Source organism: Artemia franciscana, chromosome 10 (assembly GCF_032884065.1).
Source record: "Artemia franciscana chromosome 10, ASM3288406v1, whole genome shotgun sequence".
NCBI lineage: Eukaryota > Metazoa > Arthropoda > Branchiopoda > Anostraca > Artemiidae > Artemia > Artemia franciscana.
In genome coordinates this window covers 1,480,592-1,501,523 of record NC_088872.1, presented here as the reverse complement: position 1 = coordinate 1,501,523, position 20,932 = coordinate 1,480,592, and the positions used below count along the sequence as shown (strand labels likewise).

At 34.2% G+C, this 20,932-nt stretch overlaps 1 protein-coding gene across 8 annotated transcripts in view; it reads right to left on the bottom strand.

The window, feature by feature from the left end:
* The window catches only part of LOC136031641 (uncharacterized), a 196,584-nt gene that overhangs the window by 66,887 nt on the left and 108,765 nt on the right, over positions 1–20,932 (bottom strand). For all 8 annotated transcript variants that reach the window (XM_065711285.1, XM_065711286.1, XM_065711287.1 and 5 more), the window contains 2 exons: positions 16,782–16,933; positions 12,373–12,531 (listed from right to left, as the gene is read on the bottom strand). In XM_065711285.1, the coding sequence (XP_065567357.1) occupies positions 12,373–12,531; positions 16,782–16,933 (311 nt within the window). The remainder of the gene's footprint in view (positions 1–12,372; positions 12,532–16,781; positions 16,934–20,932) is intronic.

The following is a 20,932-nucleotide window of genomic DNA, read 5'->3' as shown; positions in this document are numbered from 1 at the left end:
ATATTTTCAAAGCCACATAAATCAGAGAGATAACTTATTTCACTATATAGTACATTTATTCTAAAACACAAAAAAGGAAAAACAACCACTTCGGAAGGAAGGGAAGCATTTTCTGTTCCAGAGTAAGCAGCTTTCATTCAACACACAATCACCCTATATATATTGAATGGTATGGAAGTTGGAACGTTTTAGTACTCCCTGTGTCACGGTTTTTGTATAAGTGATTGGCTTCGTGTAGCCTCCAATGGTCGACGGCATTCAAACTAACCAATCAAATCAGTATAGCGATTACCATCTTTTTATTCAAGCTGCTCCTGATTTGGCAGAATAGAAGAAACTCTACAACACAAAAACGTTAATGAATGAGCTTTTCTGAAGTTTTCTGCTACTTATTCTATGAATTCTCATCTTAACACAAGAATTTGGGTAGGTAGCATCGACAAAATGATGAAGCAGTCTAAAAGTCTATTCTCTTGCGCTTGAGCTGAATACGGTACTACTAATCATACGGTCAGTCCATGACAGTACACCCAAATGATGAAGCAGTCTAACGGTCTATTATCTTGTCCTTGAGCTGAATACGGTACTACTAATAATATGGTCAGTCCATAACAGTACGCCCACGTACCTTCAATATCCAGCAATAGCCCAGATTGTCATCCAGAGAGATTAAGATCCAATCTCTTTTGTGTCCCATTGTTTCACTATATACTCCCCTTTTACCACCCAATTATTTGAGCTAAAGCTCACTAGTACTTGGCAGTATTGTTCCTTAACAATACACACTACGCATAACTCCCAAATGCAGCATATGACCAACGTTCGATAAGCTTGATTTTTTTCTGGCTTTACGAGCACTGTCTCCTGTCCAAATCTAATTTGCATAATGGTACGTTTTTCATTTATCAGCGCATCATTGTGAATAGTGAATAATTTTGTTGGGTTTGATATTTAATGGAATTAGAGCTAAAATCTCGGTCTGAGAGTCCTGGGCAAAGCCCTATTCCAGAAGGAAGCTGTGCTATCTAGTAACTATGCTCTGAAATATTTTAGGAAGCATCATGACACGCTCGTAAACCTAAAAATTAAATATTAAAAATTTCAGATAATATCATGGACTAAGGTCAACTTATCCGCAAAATCAGAATTAAGCTTTGATATCTCATCATCAAACAAACTTTCGTTACCAGATAATAAGGTAATACGAGGCTCTTCCTCCTCTGCCCTCTGTATCTTCTTTCCTATTAGAGGCCGTCAGGAACCATTTTACTTTTTCCTCTAACAACACTTGAGGGGATATGGGTTGCGTACCTTTTTATTCTTGTATGTTGAATGCCGGCTGATGTTTCTTTTTTTAATGTTTTTTGATGTTTTTTCTATTCAAAATTTTTTTATGTTTCATTTATGTGACAATTTGAAAGGCTGGAACGAGCACATCATCAAATTTATGGCCAATTAAGCAAAATTGTTCGACAATCAAAGGACTCTTACTTTCAAATTTTATAATGTTTTTAATGGGCCAAGGTTGCAAAATGATATATAATTTAAAACTCTGCTTCATCCCCAAAAATATTATTGCCAAATTCAAGGTGCTTTTCTGCGAGTTGCCTTGTGCAAACAGTGCTAAACACGCCTGACCACATTTGTCTCCAAAACCAAGATCCTGTTTTTAAATAGAAATTCGTCAATGGGTCACTAAAAATGGCCATTCCTTTCATGTCTATTTTATTGTCGTCATTGCTTCTTCTTTGACCTGCTATTTTGAAAGCAGAACCAAGCGTATAATTTTTATGGATACGCATTAGACCATTTGTTCACAACGCTTACGGATCATTTGGAGTCCATTAGACAATTGGGAAGTAGAAATTCGTGAATTATATTAAATTCTTCTGGTACCTCTAAATTGAAAAGTAAGATATGGGCTGGTTTCGTTGATCATTTCAAGGTCTTTAACACTTCGTCTCGCTTTTGTTTGGTTATTGTCAGATTCTATGTTGGGAGTCCTGCATGAATAGACAAGCTGCTTTATAACGTTTTCTTTACTCGGCAGATTGATGCCGAGACTCGGAAGATGCAGATTGATGCCTTCAGTAGATAGTATTAGGGAGTAAGGGTGCAATGACTGAAGAAATTGGTGATTTATTTCAGTTGTTCCAGTTCTGATATGATGTAAGAGTTGTCGCTCTTTCGCAGCATAAATGATGCCAAGTTGTGTGTTGCTGGCCCCCTTGGTAGGGTTGTCTCCATATTGAATCCCAGCGTGTCCTTGAAGACGATGATTCGGCATCCTCTTCACGATGCGTATTGCATCCGCACTAAGATGTGCATCTTGGTGTGTAATCTGCTTTAGTGTTTCCATGAATCCCTAAGCATTTGGAGATATACTGGAAATAAACTTCATAATCCTTATGGACCAGCATATTAAGGAGGTAGATGAGGCTCTAGTTTATTAAGAAGGTAGATTTGTGAGCGGCAGAAGGACTTTATCAGTATCGGTTAGAAACTGTTATAAGTAGTAGGAGACAGTAATACTCTATCTAGGGAGGAATACAAAACAGCTGCTGAAAGTTTTTTTACTTCGGTTTGAAATCTTTGATGAGATCTTCCATTTTTGATACTAAGTCCAAATTCAGTGCTAAATCTGGATCGATCCCAATCTGGTTAGAATTTGATCCGTACTACAGATAGAAATGAGCTCCCAGGATCTGGTGTTTGATTTGAAAATGGGGGTATAACCCAAATACAAATCCTTGGTATATAGCGGGCGAGTGGATCTATATATGTTTGTGCCTTCAAAGTTAGGAATCTCAAAGAGGTCATCTTTACCAGCAGAAACGGTCTCAGGATCCTTGCGTCAACCATAAATAAGGCATTACCACAATAACTAGAAGAAAAAAAGGGCAAATTAAAAATAAATAAAATAATGACATTGAGTATCAAGCAGCACAATGATAGGCAAAGCAAAGATATTGGAAAACAAACAACAAGAATGAAAGTTGAAAAATAGGTGAAGATACAAAAAAGAAAGAAAACACAGGTAAGCGAATTAAACGACATATTCAGTTCTTAACGCTCTCAAAATATTTGATTAAGTCCAGTTGTCCGTCAGGAACACTAAACTTCGATCATGATTTGGTAGATGGTTCTGCTTGCCAAGGTGAAGGAATCCCTCTCAAAATGGAGTGCCTTGTTTTCTTATGAATCTTCTTTCATCTTTTTCTAGAGGAATATTCATACTAACTGTATCTTTCCTCAGCAAAGTCTGGTTTTCTTCTAGTCTTTTCTGCAATACAAACTTTTTACTTTGAATAATAATCTGGAAAAAATAATTTTTGGAAAAATCCAGAACATCAGATCCCATTAACCTGAATAAAATTAATTTCAGCCTATCAAATTTTAGAAGAAAAAATAATTAACGACTGCCCAACGGGAGTTATATACGCAGTCGCGAGAATTTGATAATTTAGTGCACACAATGAAATCCTACAAAACAATACCTATTAAACCAGGCATCAGACAAAGTTAAAGTTGCTTTCAATGTTGATACTCATGGTGGTAGGCGATGAATCATCTACACGAGTCTAGGGGATATAGAATACATAATATAGTACTTTATCTCAAAATCACTTTCAAAGGCTTTTCGGCCATCAATTTGCGGCAAAACAAAAAGAACTTCGCTCCCGGATGGGTTGGCAAGAGGTCATAAGGACGGATTAAAAGGAAATGGAACCTGGGTAAAGTTTTGAATAAAATGGGGTATAGGAGAAGCTTACACAGCTGTGTTGGCCTCAGGTGGATTGGTGCTTCAGTGAATCGTTAGTAATAGTAGCAGTAAGAGTAGTATCAAGGGTTGCATTAGAGCTGAATTTGTAACTTAAGTCAACCAGATAACAAATATTTCTTTTAAGGGGTAGGGCCCTAGGGGTAGCTTCAAATATCAGACTTAATTTCCAATAGAAATTTAGTATTTACACTGGATAAAAAGTCTTCTATTTCTAGCAGAAAAAATACTCAGAAAAATTTAATAAAAAGTTTTAAATAATAAAATCTTACGAATTAGCTGGTCAGCTCGATTGTAAACTGAAAAACTGTTAAGGTGAAATAAGAAGGTTGACTTTGCAGGTGAAAAATTTGAAAGGCTTGCTTTAGCTTAAAATATTTTTAAGGTAAAGATACCATCAGGCATATCAAAATTCAATGGTGTCACGAAGAGGGAGGGGCAAGATTTTTCTGTCCTCCTCTTCCAGGTAATCTATAAGGAATAGGAATTCAGACAACATTGTTATTAAAAATCACAGAGAATTAGGCTTTGACTGTAAAATTTCGCATCATTTTTTAAGGAGAGGCCCAACAATTTTTCTGGGCCGCTGAGGTTATGAAGAGCATTCAAGCAAAGCAAATTCTTAGAGTATATTCCTTAGTGAGCAGACTATTGCAACCTATCCTGCAAAAAGAAAAATACAGGCGAATATCTTTAATTGGTTTTCCTCAACTCACTAACCTTTTTTTAACTTTTTTTGTCAGTTTTTTGTTTATTTGTATCTTAAGTTTGTTAAATTTGTGAGCCATTTTTTACCACTTTTGAATTTTTAATTGCTTAAAAATTTTACCTTCCAACTACAGTACAATATCACAAGATAAAAATTACCCCTCTTGTATACTCCCCTTGTATATTCTATAAATAAAATAAGACAAGCAGGTGATCGGCCACGACAAAAAGTATTATACAAACAGTCTTATGTAAAAACTGACAGTGCAGCGATAAGAACACTTACCTGTGGCTGTAGTCACCAAGGTTCGAACCTCAGATAAGATATTTTTATCTCTACAAGAAAACTACAGACTTCTTAGTTGTAGAGTAGACTAAAAACTCGAAGATAGTAACGATAAAAATAATATTTTAAATCGTTTTTAAAATGGAATCTACAGTATAAAAAAACATTTGCTTGAGAAACTAAGAATGTAAGAGAAAACGAAGGGCACAAAACGGATTGGGCCTTACATAACTTGGTCTTTTTAGCTGGTTTTCTTCAACTTACCGTCTTTTATTTATATATTTATAACTTAGTTCAATTTGATATCTATGTTACGTAAAGTCCAATCCAATTTGCCCCCTCGTTTTCATTTATATTTACAGATTCTTGAGAATAAGATTACTTTCTTCTTTTTAAGCCATTTTGAAAAGGTCTTTAGTTTTTATATTTATTTTCAAGTTTTCTTTTATATTCTTTTTGTTCGCAGTGCATTAGGCAGTCAGTTCTTAGACATTTTCAAGTACATACTGAAATAGCAAAAGGAGGGCGGGTTCAACCAACTTTTCCATGCTGAATTTTTGCTGGAATATTATCCTCATATATATATATATATATATATATATATATATATATATATATATATATATATATATATACAAATATATATTTTTTTATTTTGCATCATCTGTCTAGGCCTAAATTTGAAAACAAAAGGGTTAAGGTTTTCGTTCAAAAAATTTATTGAAATTAGTTTTGACAAAATTTTATAATAGATGTGTTTGTGTCATTTTAAATAAAAAATCGTTAGCGATAACTTTCGCCAAGGAAACATGTTTTCCCGAATGTATGGCAATTTTCCCGAACAGTAAAAGTTCTTGCATATAACAAATTGCGGATTTAGTAGAAGGTTTTCCTTTAAACTGGGAAGTTTCTTGGTTAAAAAAAAAGTAATGGATTATTATTGTATTTCTCAGCTTTTCAAAAATAGAACAAAAAATTATTTACGTTTAAAGTAAGAAGAACACCAAAATAATACTATGTACTCCTCCTGAACCCACCTTAATTCTATTTATACCTAAAAACCACGATTTTCCAAGATTTTTGTTTGGTGGTTTGAAAATTATAGAATTTTAGGGCAGTACCACATTTTTATCAGTGATACTACGTTTCATCCTGACATTTCACATACGTTTTTAAAACATTAACACTCGATTTAAACCCAAAGAAAGCTTACCTTCAAAGAAAACCTGCGTTTTCATAGGCAGTTTCGAGCCATATGTCTTTGACTTTTTTGTCAAATGATTTTTCATCCAGTTTTCTTATTTTCAAACATGGCATGTACTACTAATAAAAACTATATAGCTGTATATGGATATCTTTTTCACTAACAAGTTAAGTTTCTGATTTTTCTTGTTTTTTTTTAAATCTATAAGATTTTTAAGTTCCCACTTAACCAATTCAAACTATTAAATAACACTTTCACTTTCCGAAGTAATTCAAAGGGGCCAATTTAATATGTTGCGATAAATCAAATAATTCTGTGAATTGTTGGGAACAATTTCAAACTAGTTAACATTTAAATTTCCAAGGATGTACAAATACTTTTGCTAGCAATTAATTACAGCAATTAAAATAGTAGAAACACTTCTTAAATTTATTGACACTTTGAAGGTCTGGAACTATGGAGCAGCGACGTGTAGAAGGCTATCTTTATTCGAAAAAAACATTTGAAGATTTTTCAGCAGATGGCTCTAATGCTTTGCAAAGAACGGTGCTCGATGCTCTTTGTTTTTCTTCTCTGTTTCTCCTATAATAAAATCTGGATAAACAAAATGTCCTGAATTTTTCCCCTAAAGTTTCTTATCAGTTAGTTCTTGATTTTTGCTCTTATTCACAAAATAGTCTATTTTTGAATCTTTTCTGAAAGAAATTCCTATTGGTCTCTTCCTTAAAGTAAAATATTAATTCTGTAATTGCATTAAATATAGTAAGTTTGGGAATTCTAACGGAAAGGATAGTGTACCCTTTTCACTCATAACTTTTCTTTCACTTGTAAAACACAGAAACTAAAATTGCTGTTGTTTATGCACCTGAATGTTTGAGAGAGATGATCCTGAATATGAGACAAGGAATTCGTCAGCAATTAGAAAACCGATATAAAGGTCTACATGGTCTGCATTTTCAAGTGGCCATGTTCTTCCTTCTATATGATAGTCCCTTCCTTATGATATAGTTCAAGAGACTGATAAACCGACTTTCCGTGGGTTGCTTAGGGACCATTGTTTTAGTATTTATGATTTATGATTTATTTATTATTCTTTTTAACTTTTCTATATATAGATAAAGCAAGGAAATAGTGCATAACAGTGTTGTTATATTAGGTTAGTGTAGTACAAAGTCTCAAGTTGCGACTTTTTATGCTTGTTTTTGTTTTTTTTTGCGTTTTAGGGAAATCTATTGATAAGTAATTTGTTTTTTAGTTTCGAGAAGGGCCGCATAAGCCATAAGGTTTTTTTTGTAATTTTTTCTATTTTTGTGTTTTTTAAATAAATTCTCTCACTCTCTCAAAAAAAATAAAAGTTAAAATTGACATAACAGATGAAAAGGAAATAATTCTTCAAAATGGAATTTTTTGCTTTGAAGATGATATGCAGCAAATATATAAAATCTTCGCTGAGGACAACACTGTCCTTAAAGTAATATTTTGAAGAAACATAAATTGAAAAGTATGCTTTGCTATAAAATGGAAACTATAATGACTTCATAAAGTTTTGTTTTGTTTCCTGTGTGTATAATTAAATGTTTCTAGATTTGTGGAGAACGCAGAAAATTTTAGTTTTAATTCTTTTTTAAATTTTGAAACCCAGACAAAACAAGTAAGGAGACTCCCAGCTTAACTTATGATATGCATACCATCCCTGACAGAATAAAACTATGTCTCCTCAAATAGTCCTTATTCTCTGAGGTTTTGGTTTGCCAAAGTTCGAAATCCAGAAATACTGATATTATCATCCCAATCCGATAAATACAGATTATGGTCTATACCAATCAAACAGTTCGTGGTTATGAACTGTGTTGCTTGAGAATGCAGCGCTAATCAGGTGGTAAACTCCATCTAAGGCTAAATATGAATGTGAGACCAATAGAAGACAAGTACCGCGAGGGAAAGTTGAAAAGAACTCTGAAGAGAGAGTTAAACATTGCGTGAAATCCTCCAGGGGTTTAAAACGGAAGGACTTTCGAAATTGTAGTAAGGAGCGACCCGACTCAATAGTAAACGAAACTCTAAAAAACGGAATTTTGATGCTAAAAGATACATCAAAAGAATCAAATTTTTATGCTGATTCTAAATATATAAGATTAATCAAATTTAGTCTTTTTCATCAAAAGTTACGAGCCCGAGAAAATGTGCCTTATTTTGGAAAATAGAGGGAAACACCAGCTAAAAGTCATAGAATCTTAACGAAAATCACACCATCGCATTTGGCGTATCAGAGAACCCTATAGCAAAAATGTCAAGCTCCTATATACAAAAATGTGAAATTTCGTATTTTTTGCCAGAAGACAAATCACGGGTGCGTGTTTATTTGTTTGTTATTTTTTGTTTTTTTTCCCAGGGGTCATCGTATCGACCAAGTGGTCCTAGAATGTGGCAAAGGGGCTCATTCTAACGGAAATGAAAAGTTCTATTGCCTTTTTTAAGTGATCAAAAAATTGGAGGGCACCTAGGCCCCCTCCCACGCTCATTTTTTCCCAAAGTCAACGGATCAAAATTTTGAGATATCCATTTTGTTCCGCATAGTCGAATACCATTATAACTATGTCTTTGGGAATGACTTACTCCCCACAATCCCTGGGGGAAGGGCTGCAAGTTACATACTTTGACCAGTGTTTGCATATAGTAATGGTTATCGGGAAGTGTGCAGACGTTTTCAGGGGGATTTTTTTTGGTTTGGGGGTGGGGTTGAGGGGAGGGGGTATGTGGGAGGATTTTTCCTTGGAGGAATATGTCATGGGAGAGAAAAATTCAATGAAAAGGGCGCAGGATTTTCTAGCATTAATATAAAAAAAAACAATGAAAAAATAAACATGAAAACGTTCTTTCAACTGAAAGTAAGGAGTAGCATTGAAACTTAAAACGAACAGAGATTATTACGCATATGAGGGGTTCTAAAAATACTTTAGCATAAAGAGCGAGATATTTAGGAGGAGATCTTTATTCTAGAGTATTTTCTTAGTAATTTCAATTATTTATTCTACGGCCTTTCTGATTCAGGGGTCATTCTTAAAGAATTGGGACAAAACTTACGATTTAGTGTAAAGAGCGAGGTATTAACAATGGTACAAACCCCCTCGTACACATAATAAAATCGCGTAGAATTTTCTAGCATTACTATAAAAAAAGAACAATGAAAAAATAAACATGAAAACGTTCTGTCAATTGAAAGTAAGGAGCAGCATTGAAACTTAAAACGAACAGAGATTATTACGCATATGAGGGGTTCTAAAAATACTTTAGCATAAAGAGCGAGGTATTTAGGGGGAGATCTTTATTCTAGAGTATTTTTTAGTAATTTCAACTATTTATTCTACGGCCTTTCTGATTCAGGGGTCATTCTTAAAGAATTGGGACAAAACTTACGATTTAGTGTAAAGAGCGAGGTATTAACAAGGGTACAAACCCCCTCGTACACATAATAAAAATATAAGAATATAAACATTTGTTACGTAAGTTAATTCTTAAGTTGCGTATATTTTTTACTAACAAAAAGGTTCGTTAAAAATTAAAAGTTCTAGTTGCCTTTTTAAGTAACCGAAAAATTGGAGGACAACTAGGCCTCCTTCCCCACCCCTTATTTCTCAAAATCGTCTGATCAAAACTAAGAGAAAGCCATTTAGCCAAAAAAGAATTAATATACAAATTTCATTTTAATAATTTATGTGCGGAGAGCCAAAGTCAAACATGTATTAATTCAAAAACGTTCAGAAATTAAATAAAAAAAACTATTTTTTTAACTGAAAGTAAGGAGCGACACTAAAACTTAAAAAAACAGAAATTACTCCGTATATGAAATGGGTTGTCCCCTCTGCAATCCCTCGCTCTTTACGCTAACGTTTGACTCTTTGCCACAATTCTACTTTTTAAAACAACTAAAAGCTTTCTAAAAGCTTTTAAAATTTCTTCCCTAGTAGTTGATTCGTAACTATAAATCACATATCTTTCATTAGATAGCATTTGGCCCTACTTGGCCAAATATAGCATTTACATGGTTCAAACTTCAGGATTTGGCAATTTTCCATGGTAAAACCTATTTCGTTACTTATGAAGATTACTTGAAATTGAGATTTCCATTTGAATTATTCCTCTTTCTAAATCCTAGGACCATTAATTTAATATTATTGTCTTTTGAGAAACAATAAAACATCCAAGTTTCACAAATTTTGCATTTTTCTAGATACGAGCTTAAGGACTCTACTTCAGAGCTCTTAGAAATTCTAAAAGACGGAAAAGTTCTGATAGAGATCAGGAGTAAATCCTTTCTATGGTGGTTCCTGTATTTCAAAGCGGAAATAAATGTTAATATGACTTATAATAAATGTTAATTTATGTTAATATGCTAAGTTTTACTGATAAGTAAAAACAAACTTAATGGGCTGTACATTTATGGTACAGCATCAGACAAAGTTGTTTGATATATACATTGTAATGAAATTTATTTTTTTGCAATTCTCATGTCTAGTTTCAAGGGTCACTTATCAGGGACGTAATTTGATATGGAGTAGGGGTACAACTACCCCCGAGCTAAAGTTGTTCGAAAATCTTGTCAAAACTAAGATAGGACTACATAATTCATGCATCCGCAGAAACGTGTCAGTTTTATTTACTATATCTTTGCCTTTATGCTACAATATGGCTCTTTTTTGACACTGAAATTGGTCATTTTCATTTTATTGGGAAGAATTGCTCCAAATTTGCCCCCCTCCCCAGGATTTTCAAAAATTACACCTCTTTCACTTCTTCCATATCCTTCATTACCTTAAACGCTTTGAAAATTCTCTAAATGATATTCACAACATGACGTAAAATATTGGACCTCAAGCTGTCTTCCTTTGCACCATTTCTTTCTGTTTTATCTTCTCTTCTTTTTTTTTATTCCTTGGTTTTTAAATAGATATGTATGTTAATTCTCATCATATAACTATCCCAGGAGCTTTATGAGATATACTCTTGTTTTAAGTGTATTTCATATTGTTTGTATAATAGCAAAAGTTGCACCTCAACTCAAAGTATTCTTGTATTGGGAAGCCATCCCTTTTTTTCCTTTTAAAGAACGTAAGAGCTATATTTTCCGCCAGTAAATGTTTTCTGAGTTTCTTGACAATGCTTTCAATTTGCCTATCTTAAATGGCACCCTAGCTAAAGCGATTTTGATCTGATCTATAAACATTTCTATTTTATATTGACGTAAGGTAAAGTTAAAAAAAGTTCTTATCCCTCCACTAATATGGGTATTAAAGTGCCGAAACCCTATAGGCAAGTGTATTCTCCTAGTGAGCCCTTGTGTTGGGTTGTTGCCTCTGAATTATTTGTCTTTACTGTTTTTATTGTTTGGTAAATGACGACTTATACTTATTGACGACATGACTGCCTGTCCATGGATTATTCTTTATGGTTGATTGTGTATGGCTATGCTGTTTGAACTATGCGATTGTATGGATGAGTAGGGTTAAGGCCTCGTTCAAATGCTGATCTATGTTAATCACTAATTTAGGAAAACAGTCTTCATTTTCTCCTTCTGTTTCCCTTTTTTTCTCAATGTGTTTGTGCTGTTGCATTGGTGATTTCTCTTTTCGTAATATTAGTATGGCTCACTAATATGGTATCAAGAATGACAGGGTGTCGAAAAAGAACAATTATATTTCCACCTCCCCTCCTTCTTACCTGAGAAAAAGGAAGACAATGAAAATTCCAGTTTTGTGCGTACGCCGCTGTGTATTTCCTTTCCTTTCCTCACTATCCTCATATTTATATAAGACTAAGTAATCTTATTTTAGTGAATATATTGCTACCTATTACTACATTTATAGTGCTTTAATTGATATTTCTCTTTCACAAAGATCTGTTGGTTGCTTAGAACGTCCAAAATGGTTCGAAACCAAAGAGGAGTCGGTCCTTACACTTTTAACTGCTTTATTTCAGTCACTCAATTTTGTTTAGACCAACTACTTTTACTTTTCTCATATTCCGTGGTACTAAAAAGGTTGGGCTATTTGTCCCTAATGAAATAAGGAAATATATAATAGCTTCCAAAAATATATCATAGAAAAAAGGTTATGGAATTACAACATACTTTTTAACGTGTTAGGGCAAGACAGGGATATCTTTTTTCTGTTTGTTTAAACGCTACCGACCATGAAAGTTGTGTCAGAAAGAAATGTGCGAAACTATTTTTTAACAATGACAATGGCAATGACAATGACCTCTGATGACATTGAATAGATGGCAATAGCAACAATAACAGACAAGGTTTTAAAATTAAACTGAAGAGTTCTATAAAACATAATACGAAACGAAAAATGGGAACAAAAGTAATAGGTAAAGTAAAACACCACTTACTTAAAGCTCTTCTTCTAGCAATCCGACGTAGAATAAAGAAGTCAATTAGCAAGTACGTGGTACCTACTGTGACAGCTACATATGCAAGGATTCGAAATAACTCTCTGAGTCCAAACTTTGGAATAAGGAGGCCTCCAACATATGCACCTATGCTCCTGCCTTAAAATGACAGACGTTATTAGCTTTTTTATTGGTAATACAACAGGTAGAAAAATGTAGTAAGATGAACAGAAAATCAAATTTTCAGAGATTTGTTTCCTTTTTTATGCAAATATAATTTTTGACTTGAATTCCTGAATTTGGTCGTAGATCAGTTTTAATTCTATGGAAATGATTTTTTTTCATATTCAGAAACATTATATCTGCACTAACTTTGGTATTCCAAAGACGTAGTAAAGACAATGGTACGTAGTAGTATACGTACCATTTTTCCCCATTGCACTTTAAATAAAACGTTGTATTTCATGAAATTAAACTAAAAATTCTACCGTAAAAATTACAGAAGTTATTCTTAGCATTGTGAGGGCTACTTACCTTTTTCAGCTCACGCTCTTTACGCCAAAGCTTAGCCTTAGTTAGATAAATGCAATTTTAAGCGTTTACTTGAATTTATTTAAAGTTTTGGAGACAAAAATGCTCAAAATTGCTAATTTTAATAATACAGGAAAAATTTTCAGTACATCCAGTCTTTTCTAATACAGTTGGTAAATAAAACACGTACACTATTAACCCGCTATGCTAGTGTACTCAAGGGAGCATTCATTAAAGTAAAATTTTAGCACCAAAAAAGGGACTGAGGAGGGGAAAAATCTGAGTTCAGGTTTTTTGTTTTCGTCGATTTCTAACGTCACTCTTTATTGTCCTTTAAAAAGACATGTTACTTAATACTTGATTTATGCTTTTTTTTCTAATTTGTTTAAAATACTTAAAATTGTCGACAGAGCAATATTTCACTTGAGATTGAAATGCAAGTTAAAACTAGAATAAACTCCAGGAAATACGTAAAACTTGTGTTTTAGATACTCTTCCACTTCCAGAGAATCATTCAGTTTTCTATTTTTATTGTTTTAAAAAGAAGAGTTGTGGCAGAGTCAAACTTTAGCGTAAAGAGATGGGTGTTGCGGAGGGGACAACCCATTTCATATATGGAATAATTTCTGTTCGTTTTAAGTTTTAATGTTGCTCCTTACTTGCAGTTAAAAAAAACTTGTTTTTTATTTCATACGTTGAAGAGATGAAACAGAAAATAATGATTATTAATAATGATAATGATGATAATGATAATGATTATAATAATGATTAATATTTTCCTTGTTTCCTGAAACAAGGAAAATAATGTGTTTGAGACACAACATTGGTTTGAGGATGAAAAGGAAAACAAAGAATAAATTTATAAGGATAATCACGGTAAAAATAATTTTTATTTTAACAGTGCCATAACGTGATGACATTTTATTAAGAAATTAGGGCTGTGGTTAAGGAAAAAACTCAACCTTCTCCCTTTCTCCAAAAAAGAGAGTCCTAGATTAGTTATACCTTACGATAATTCACTTTTACCTTATCCTTTGTCCGGGGTAGAAAATTGTTTTAAGATGTTGATTAGAGTAGTTTTTATTGTAATTCCCAGGTTTTGGCAGTCGCATTCCTTGATATAAAGGGAACCGAAGTGCTACTAATTTCAGGTTCAATGGGTTTTATTTCCCAGTATAATTTTCTTCTTCGTTTTACTCACTCGCCCAAACTCCGACTGTAAGTGAGTTCCTAAACGGTAGTTGACGCAGTAGTTAACTCTTCTGACGCACAGTAGTGGTTATTTGGTGTTATCCCGAACCCAAGCTCTTCCATATATTCAAACAACAGGTATTACCGTACAACGGTACCCTATAGCTATTATGGTTTAGAGTTTTAGTTTGGGCTACCCTCTACTGATAACCTATTACATATCAGGGTCCCAATGGTGACAGTAACTGTTATCAACAAACTCGGAATATTTAGACTACATTTTGCCATTAAGAACAGCCTATAAGACTACTAAAATACCAATGAACTTAAAACTATCTTCATTTCGTAATTGATGGCTAATTAGTAATTGATTTAATAATTGGAGCCATATACTAAGCATATTTTCTTTCCAATTTACGCTAGGGAACATTCATGGGCTTTTCCCTACATCAATTTTTATTAGGTAAATGATTAATAGCACGTTATCTCAAAACGTTGGTGTTTTACCTCAGGTGGGCGGAGTTTTTCAGAAGCGGATGGATGTACCATGTCCCTGGTAACAAGACATGGGCAAATTAGCGCGTTTGCTGTAAATTTTAAATCAGGAATAAGGAAGTAGAATACCCCCACTTTTCTGCTGTAATTCCTATACTACTAACAACTCACTGCAGCACCAAGCCGCCTGGGGCCAACACAGCTCTGCACGCTCCTCTTGCATACCAATATATTCAAAGGTTCCCCCTTTACATTTCCTAAGAACTTCCAATTTTTGTTAAATCCTCTCTTACGACCTCTTCAGATCCTGTTTAGGCGTGACCTATTGTTTGTGTGACCCTAGATGAATGACCCAAAAAGGACGGTCTTTGGCAATCTTTCATCATTCATCCGTAAAGTGTGCCTTAGTCATCTCAACATTTCGCTCATCATAGTCCTCGAAATTGGGACAGAATGAAATTTTTGTGCTTCTTACTGTTTTAAGTACGATCAGTCAAACGGACACCCAAACCTATCTGCAGACAATTCTCTTGGAAACATCTAACAACCTTCTGTCTTGTAAAGCACCCACGCTCCAGAACCATACTGACCACTCCCATTATTGTATTGGGCTGTAAGATAGCATAGAAAATAGAAAATTCAGTAAAAATTTCGATTTCAGATATTGGAATTTAATGGGCTATTTGATATAATCTTCAAAGAGAAGAATTACATTGCAGCAAATTAAGGAGAATTCACTGTATCTTTTGAAAGGTGAGACAGCCTACCATTTTTAGTGTAATATGCCTAGCTGAAGATTTGGCTGTGGCAAATTAGTAATAGTTTGCTATGGGCTTGTTTTGGGGGATAAGGTCCCTGCCCTTTTGATCTCTCCCAAGTGACAGATTATTGTCCAGCAAATTGGTAAAAATTAGTTTACCAATTACCAGTGTATTAGGTTTTTTAAAGCGAGGTAATCTGTCCTGTGCAATTTGTAGTTTAAATAACCCCTAATATATTTGAGTATCTCTGTATGCTTGCTTTCATGTTCTCTCCAATAACCTTCACAATTTTGTGCTTCGGAGATTAGTGTTGCGTGAGGTAAGATATTTGACTTACCCCCTGTTTTTGGAATTTCTTACGGAATCATTGATTGAATATCGGGTTGTTTCAATATTAACTATAGGCTTATACCGTGTTGAGTTACTGGATCCAAGAATTTCCATTGTGTGACAATTATTGTGTTCGTCAATTTTAAGATTAAGACAATCTTTATTTTTACTAGAGTATTAGAGATTTTGATTCTATTAGGCAACTAGTCCAATGCCTGTTGAGCAAAAAAAATCCGATTTCCTGATTTGCAGAGTCTGCCTTACTGCAGGAGTTGAATATGATGCTCATGTTCTAGTTCTAACAGTCTAGGATATCTAGCTTATAAAATCATGTAAAAATAAGCAAAATATAAAAAGGAGGTGGAGAGACAGAAACTGTCAGAATTTACAAATGAGGCACCGAATATATTAGTTAATTCTGAAAAAGGTATAATTGTTTGTTCCACCCCTCAAAAGTATCAGGAGATTAAGACGCTCTAGACTCAAGTTCCAAATTCCATCCTGTGTAAAAAGTAAAAAACATGATATTCCAGTTCAGAGTGAAAATTATTCTGTGATTCATGGTTTCCCATGCCATTTTTTTGTGTGGATAATCTTCAAACCTTATGTTGTCAGGATGAGGTGAAAATGTTGTTGGACATATATAAGGACCTCAGTTTCCCTTTCCAAGTTACAAAAGAGTTTAATATTCATGCTTTCAAAAAAAGTTTAAGAAACCGATAGATACCATTTCTAAAATCATAAACAACGAGACACCAAGGTTGAGGTACCTGGATGAGGCTCGAGAGACTTAGAGCCGACCATCAGGTTTTCGTGAAGAGGCATATAGTATAACAAGTCCAAATTGAAAGTAAGTTTAGACTACGGTATTTGCCTCAAATAGCTCGAAAGATTAAAATTCAATATGAGAAACTTAATTTAGGAATTCAATTCCCATTTCGTAATTATTTTTTTAATTTCTACGACAAAAATAGAGAAATCTAAAAGAGAAATGTTCTTAAATACATTTGACCAAGATAATATTCCTATTAAGAATATTGATTTTAATTTGTAATAGAAATATCCGCCATGATCTAAATGAGCAGTAAAACTCGGTCTTACCTAACTGATAGTGGATAGCTCCATAAATAGATGTAAGCGTTGCAAGAAGCCCTTTGGGTGCTTTCAAAGCACAAAAGCTGCATGCTGCACACTGTAGAAGATGGTATGACAAGAATTTCAAACTTTCCAATGCCAGACTTATCCAGGGATCTCTGTAGAGAAAAAGCAAATGATTTTCTAACTAAAAAATAGTACAAGGCGACAAACTTTAAGGTATATGCGCCTCCTTACCCCATTTTAAATCACTCTATTGGTGATTACAAGTGTAATTATTTTTACTGTTCAAGCTTTCTGTTTTATCCTTCTCTCTTTCTGTATTTTTATTTTTATGTGCCTTTCCTCCCCTCTCTCTCTCTCCTTCTTCGTCTTTCCTTTAACTCTCTCGGTAAATATATTTGCCAAGAGTCCCCTTCATCAGTCAACCGTTTTGGCTCAGAAGAACACACATACAACCGTGATATACCTCTTTCGAATCATGATAGTTTTGGGTATGATTGGGGTGAATGAAGCTGGGGTTTAGCCCCACACCTTCCCGATTTGTGCTTGAGTTTGATAGTTGTGAATTGATGATGGTATGGAGCACTTTTTCTTTAGAATCCTTGAAAAAGTATTCAAGGATTATTTTGAAAATAGTCTTAAATGATCTGATGATTTTCCTCAGGGGAAAAAAACTAGTTTAATATGTCACATAAAGACAAGTTATGTTTATTTTCACTTTATACCGAAAGCTTCGTAGGTAAAATTCAGTAGAACAGTGGGGAGATTATACTGTAAGGTTTTTATCGCAAGGGTCAGAGTGGGTCGGGGGAAGGGTAAATTGGGAGGATCTTTCCATGGAGGAATTTATCATGAGGGAAGAGAATTTCCATGAAGAGAGCGCAGGATTTTGTAGCATTATTTAGAAAAACAATGAGAAAATAAAAAAAAAAGTTTTTTTTCAACTGGAAGTAAGGAGCAGCATTAATACTTAAAACGAACAGAAAATACTACGTATATAAGGGGGTTCGTTTTCTCCACAGTACCTTGCACTTTGCGCTAAAGTATTTTTGTAATTCCAACTATTTATTCTTAGGCCTTTGTGATTCAGGGGTCATTCTTAAAGAATTGGGACAAAATTCAAGCTTTAGCGTAGAGAGCGAGGTATTGACGAGGGGGCGAACCCCCTAATATGCGTAATAAAAATATACAAATATAGAAGTTCTTTACGTAAGTTAATTCGTATGCTACGTATATTTATTACTAATAAAAACATTCGTAAAAAAATAAAAAGTTCTAGTTGTATTTTTAAGTAACCAAAATTGGAGGGCAACTAGACTTCCTTCCCCATCCCCTTTTTTTTAACAAAATCGTCCGATCAAAACTTTGAGATAGCCATTTAGCCGAAAAAATATGTAAATTTTTTTCAATTATTTATATGCGGTGAACCGAAATCAAAACATGCATTAATTCAAAAACGTTCAGAAATTAAATAAAAAGACAAGTTTTTATAACTGCAAGTAAGGAGCGACATTAAAACTTAAAACGAACAGAAATTATTCCGTATATGAAAGGGGTTGTCCCCTCTTCAACACCTCAATCTTTACGCTAAATTTTGACTCTTTGTCACAGTTCTACTTTTGAAACAATAAAAAACTTTAGCGTAAAGAGCGAGGGATTGCGGAGGGGACAACCTTTTTCATATATTATCTAATATAGTTATATTATTAAATTGTTATATTATCCTCTATGTTATATTGTGTTACGACGTATGCTTGTACAAACGCTGTTCTTTATTATTTTTTTTTTACTATTAATTATTTTTTCACGACTGTTTTAAGTATCCACCTTCTCACCCCCTTTTTAGTACTGGTGCTCCGTAACACCGAACCATATCCATGTCTGTTTCATTAGTTAATGATTATGTTAAAATTTAAATTTTAATAATTTAATTTAATAATTTAAATAATTTAAATTAAATTAAATAATTAAATTATTAAATTTTAATAATTTAAATTAAATTTAATATTTAAAATTTAAATACTGAATCAGTACAGTTATGGCTTTTTAAAGTTTTGTCTGCTAACTAAATAACCTGCTTTATATTAAGGTTCTTGATCCAATGTGCTTGTATGCTTTGGATGGATTTGAGGGTTCTGTGTGGTATGGCTTTTTCCATTTAAAACCAAATGTAATCACTTCTCAAATATCATTCGGCTAGACCTTGCACAATTTCCTCCAATTAATTAAAGAAACTGTTTCCACAAAATACGTTTTTCGAAAAAAAGTAAATAACTCCATTAAACCAAAAATGAACAAAAATTGAACAAAATAATCTTCCAAGCATACAACTACTACAAATCATCGTTAATATACAAATGAAATCCAAAACAAACAGAAATTACAATAAATAACAGAGTCAAACTCGAAACGAGCGGAAATTAACATGAGTAGGGTTCAAAGCCCCTATGCTTTATAAAAGCCAGAATAAAATTTGCACTTTAATGAATCTCAAATCTGGGTTACTAGACTTCGAAACAACCCTAGTACACGCTGTTGACTAAATGAAACTCCTAAAAATATCAGGGAAATAGGCTACATCCACGAAACCTAGCCACTATTATAATAAGAATAAATATATTTGAATACGATTATTAGAATTAGAATAAGATGAGAATATTAGAATAAGAGCCACTATTATTCTATTACCACATTATTATCAATGCTATTGGGTTGGTGCGTGGATTGGTGCGAGGGGTTTGGTGGACTGGATTAAGAATCCTTTGTCCGAGAGGGCGTGGGTTCGAATCCTAATGTGCCCAATTATTTGGTTTGAAACGGGGGTCAGTGGCGTGACTATGTAAGCTCATCCAGAGTCGACCCAGCTCTAAATGGGTGCCTGGAGAAATCTGGGAAAGGTAAACAGGAAGGGTGTACGAAAGCAAAGGATGGCGGGTCCCCAGCCCCCTATTACACTTCCTGGCTTAAGGGCCAAGAAAAACAGAGATCAACAACGCCAGTAGGGACTGTAAAGTCCAATGCCATATTCTCTCTTCTATTACCACAAAAATAGAAAAAAAAATAATTGTAACACCTTTTACTGTAAGCATATCCAGCGAAATCGGATAAAGATTGTTGCCGAAATCCTTAATAAACGATTAAAATCTTAACTAAATCTCGTCTTTAGAGAATTGCTGAGCTCAACCGGAGGTCAGATTTTTCTAGTAGGCGACATATGGAGGGATGTTTCGAGTTCATTAGAGAAGTATATCTACTTTGAATGGACAGCAAAGATCCAAAAGCAAGCTAGTGCCGTCTTTTTCGACGTGGTGCCAACCCTATGGCTGAGTCGCTTCTAGGTGTTTAACCATCCCCGCAGAAATTTTCTGAGGGCTATTTTCCACAGAGGGGGGGGGTATTTTCCGGGTTGGGGTGTTTTTGTTGGTGGGGGTATTTTCCAGAGGGGTTTTTCTGCGGGAGTAGTTTTTTCACGTGGCGAGGGGGTATTTTCAACGGGGAACTACGTTCCGGGGGTATTTTCGGGGTGAGTTGGGGGAGGGGGGTAAACACCAGCCCCCTGGGTGAGTCAAGCGATAGTCATATTTGTGGATATACACAAAACGACGCACAAACACACCGCTGATAATTTCTCCTGTACGTAAGGTGATAAGCTACTTGCACAAACAGCTTAAATGATTGGACAATCCCAATGCAGGTTTAACCCGTCATTTTTATTTTCATTAAAAAAAAAGGTAAATGCATACGACTGCAGTTTTATTACCTGTATCCCGAGTTTGAGTAAGCATACGAAGGGATGGTAATAGATAATAGGCTATTTAAGAAAAAAATGTGTTTAAATAGGGTTTTCAAACCAATGTCTTGCTATTCAAATTTTTCTCTTCTGTAGTACAAATGAGATGTTCAGATCGATAAGAAAGTAAACTGTTCTTTAATTTTGGGTTCTTATGCACAGATCTAACTGTGTTGTAGCTTCAGTATTATGAACAAAACAAACTGACGTATCCTATAAAGACAGCATCATAAAAGTCTACAGCCTGCAACGCCATCTTTTTATGGATTAACTAAAAAGCAAGTTTTTTCAACTGAAAGTAAAGAGCGACATTATAACTTAAAACACACAGAAATTACTCCGTATACGAAAAGGGTTGTTCCTT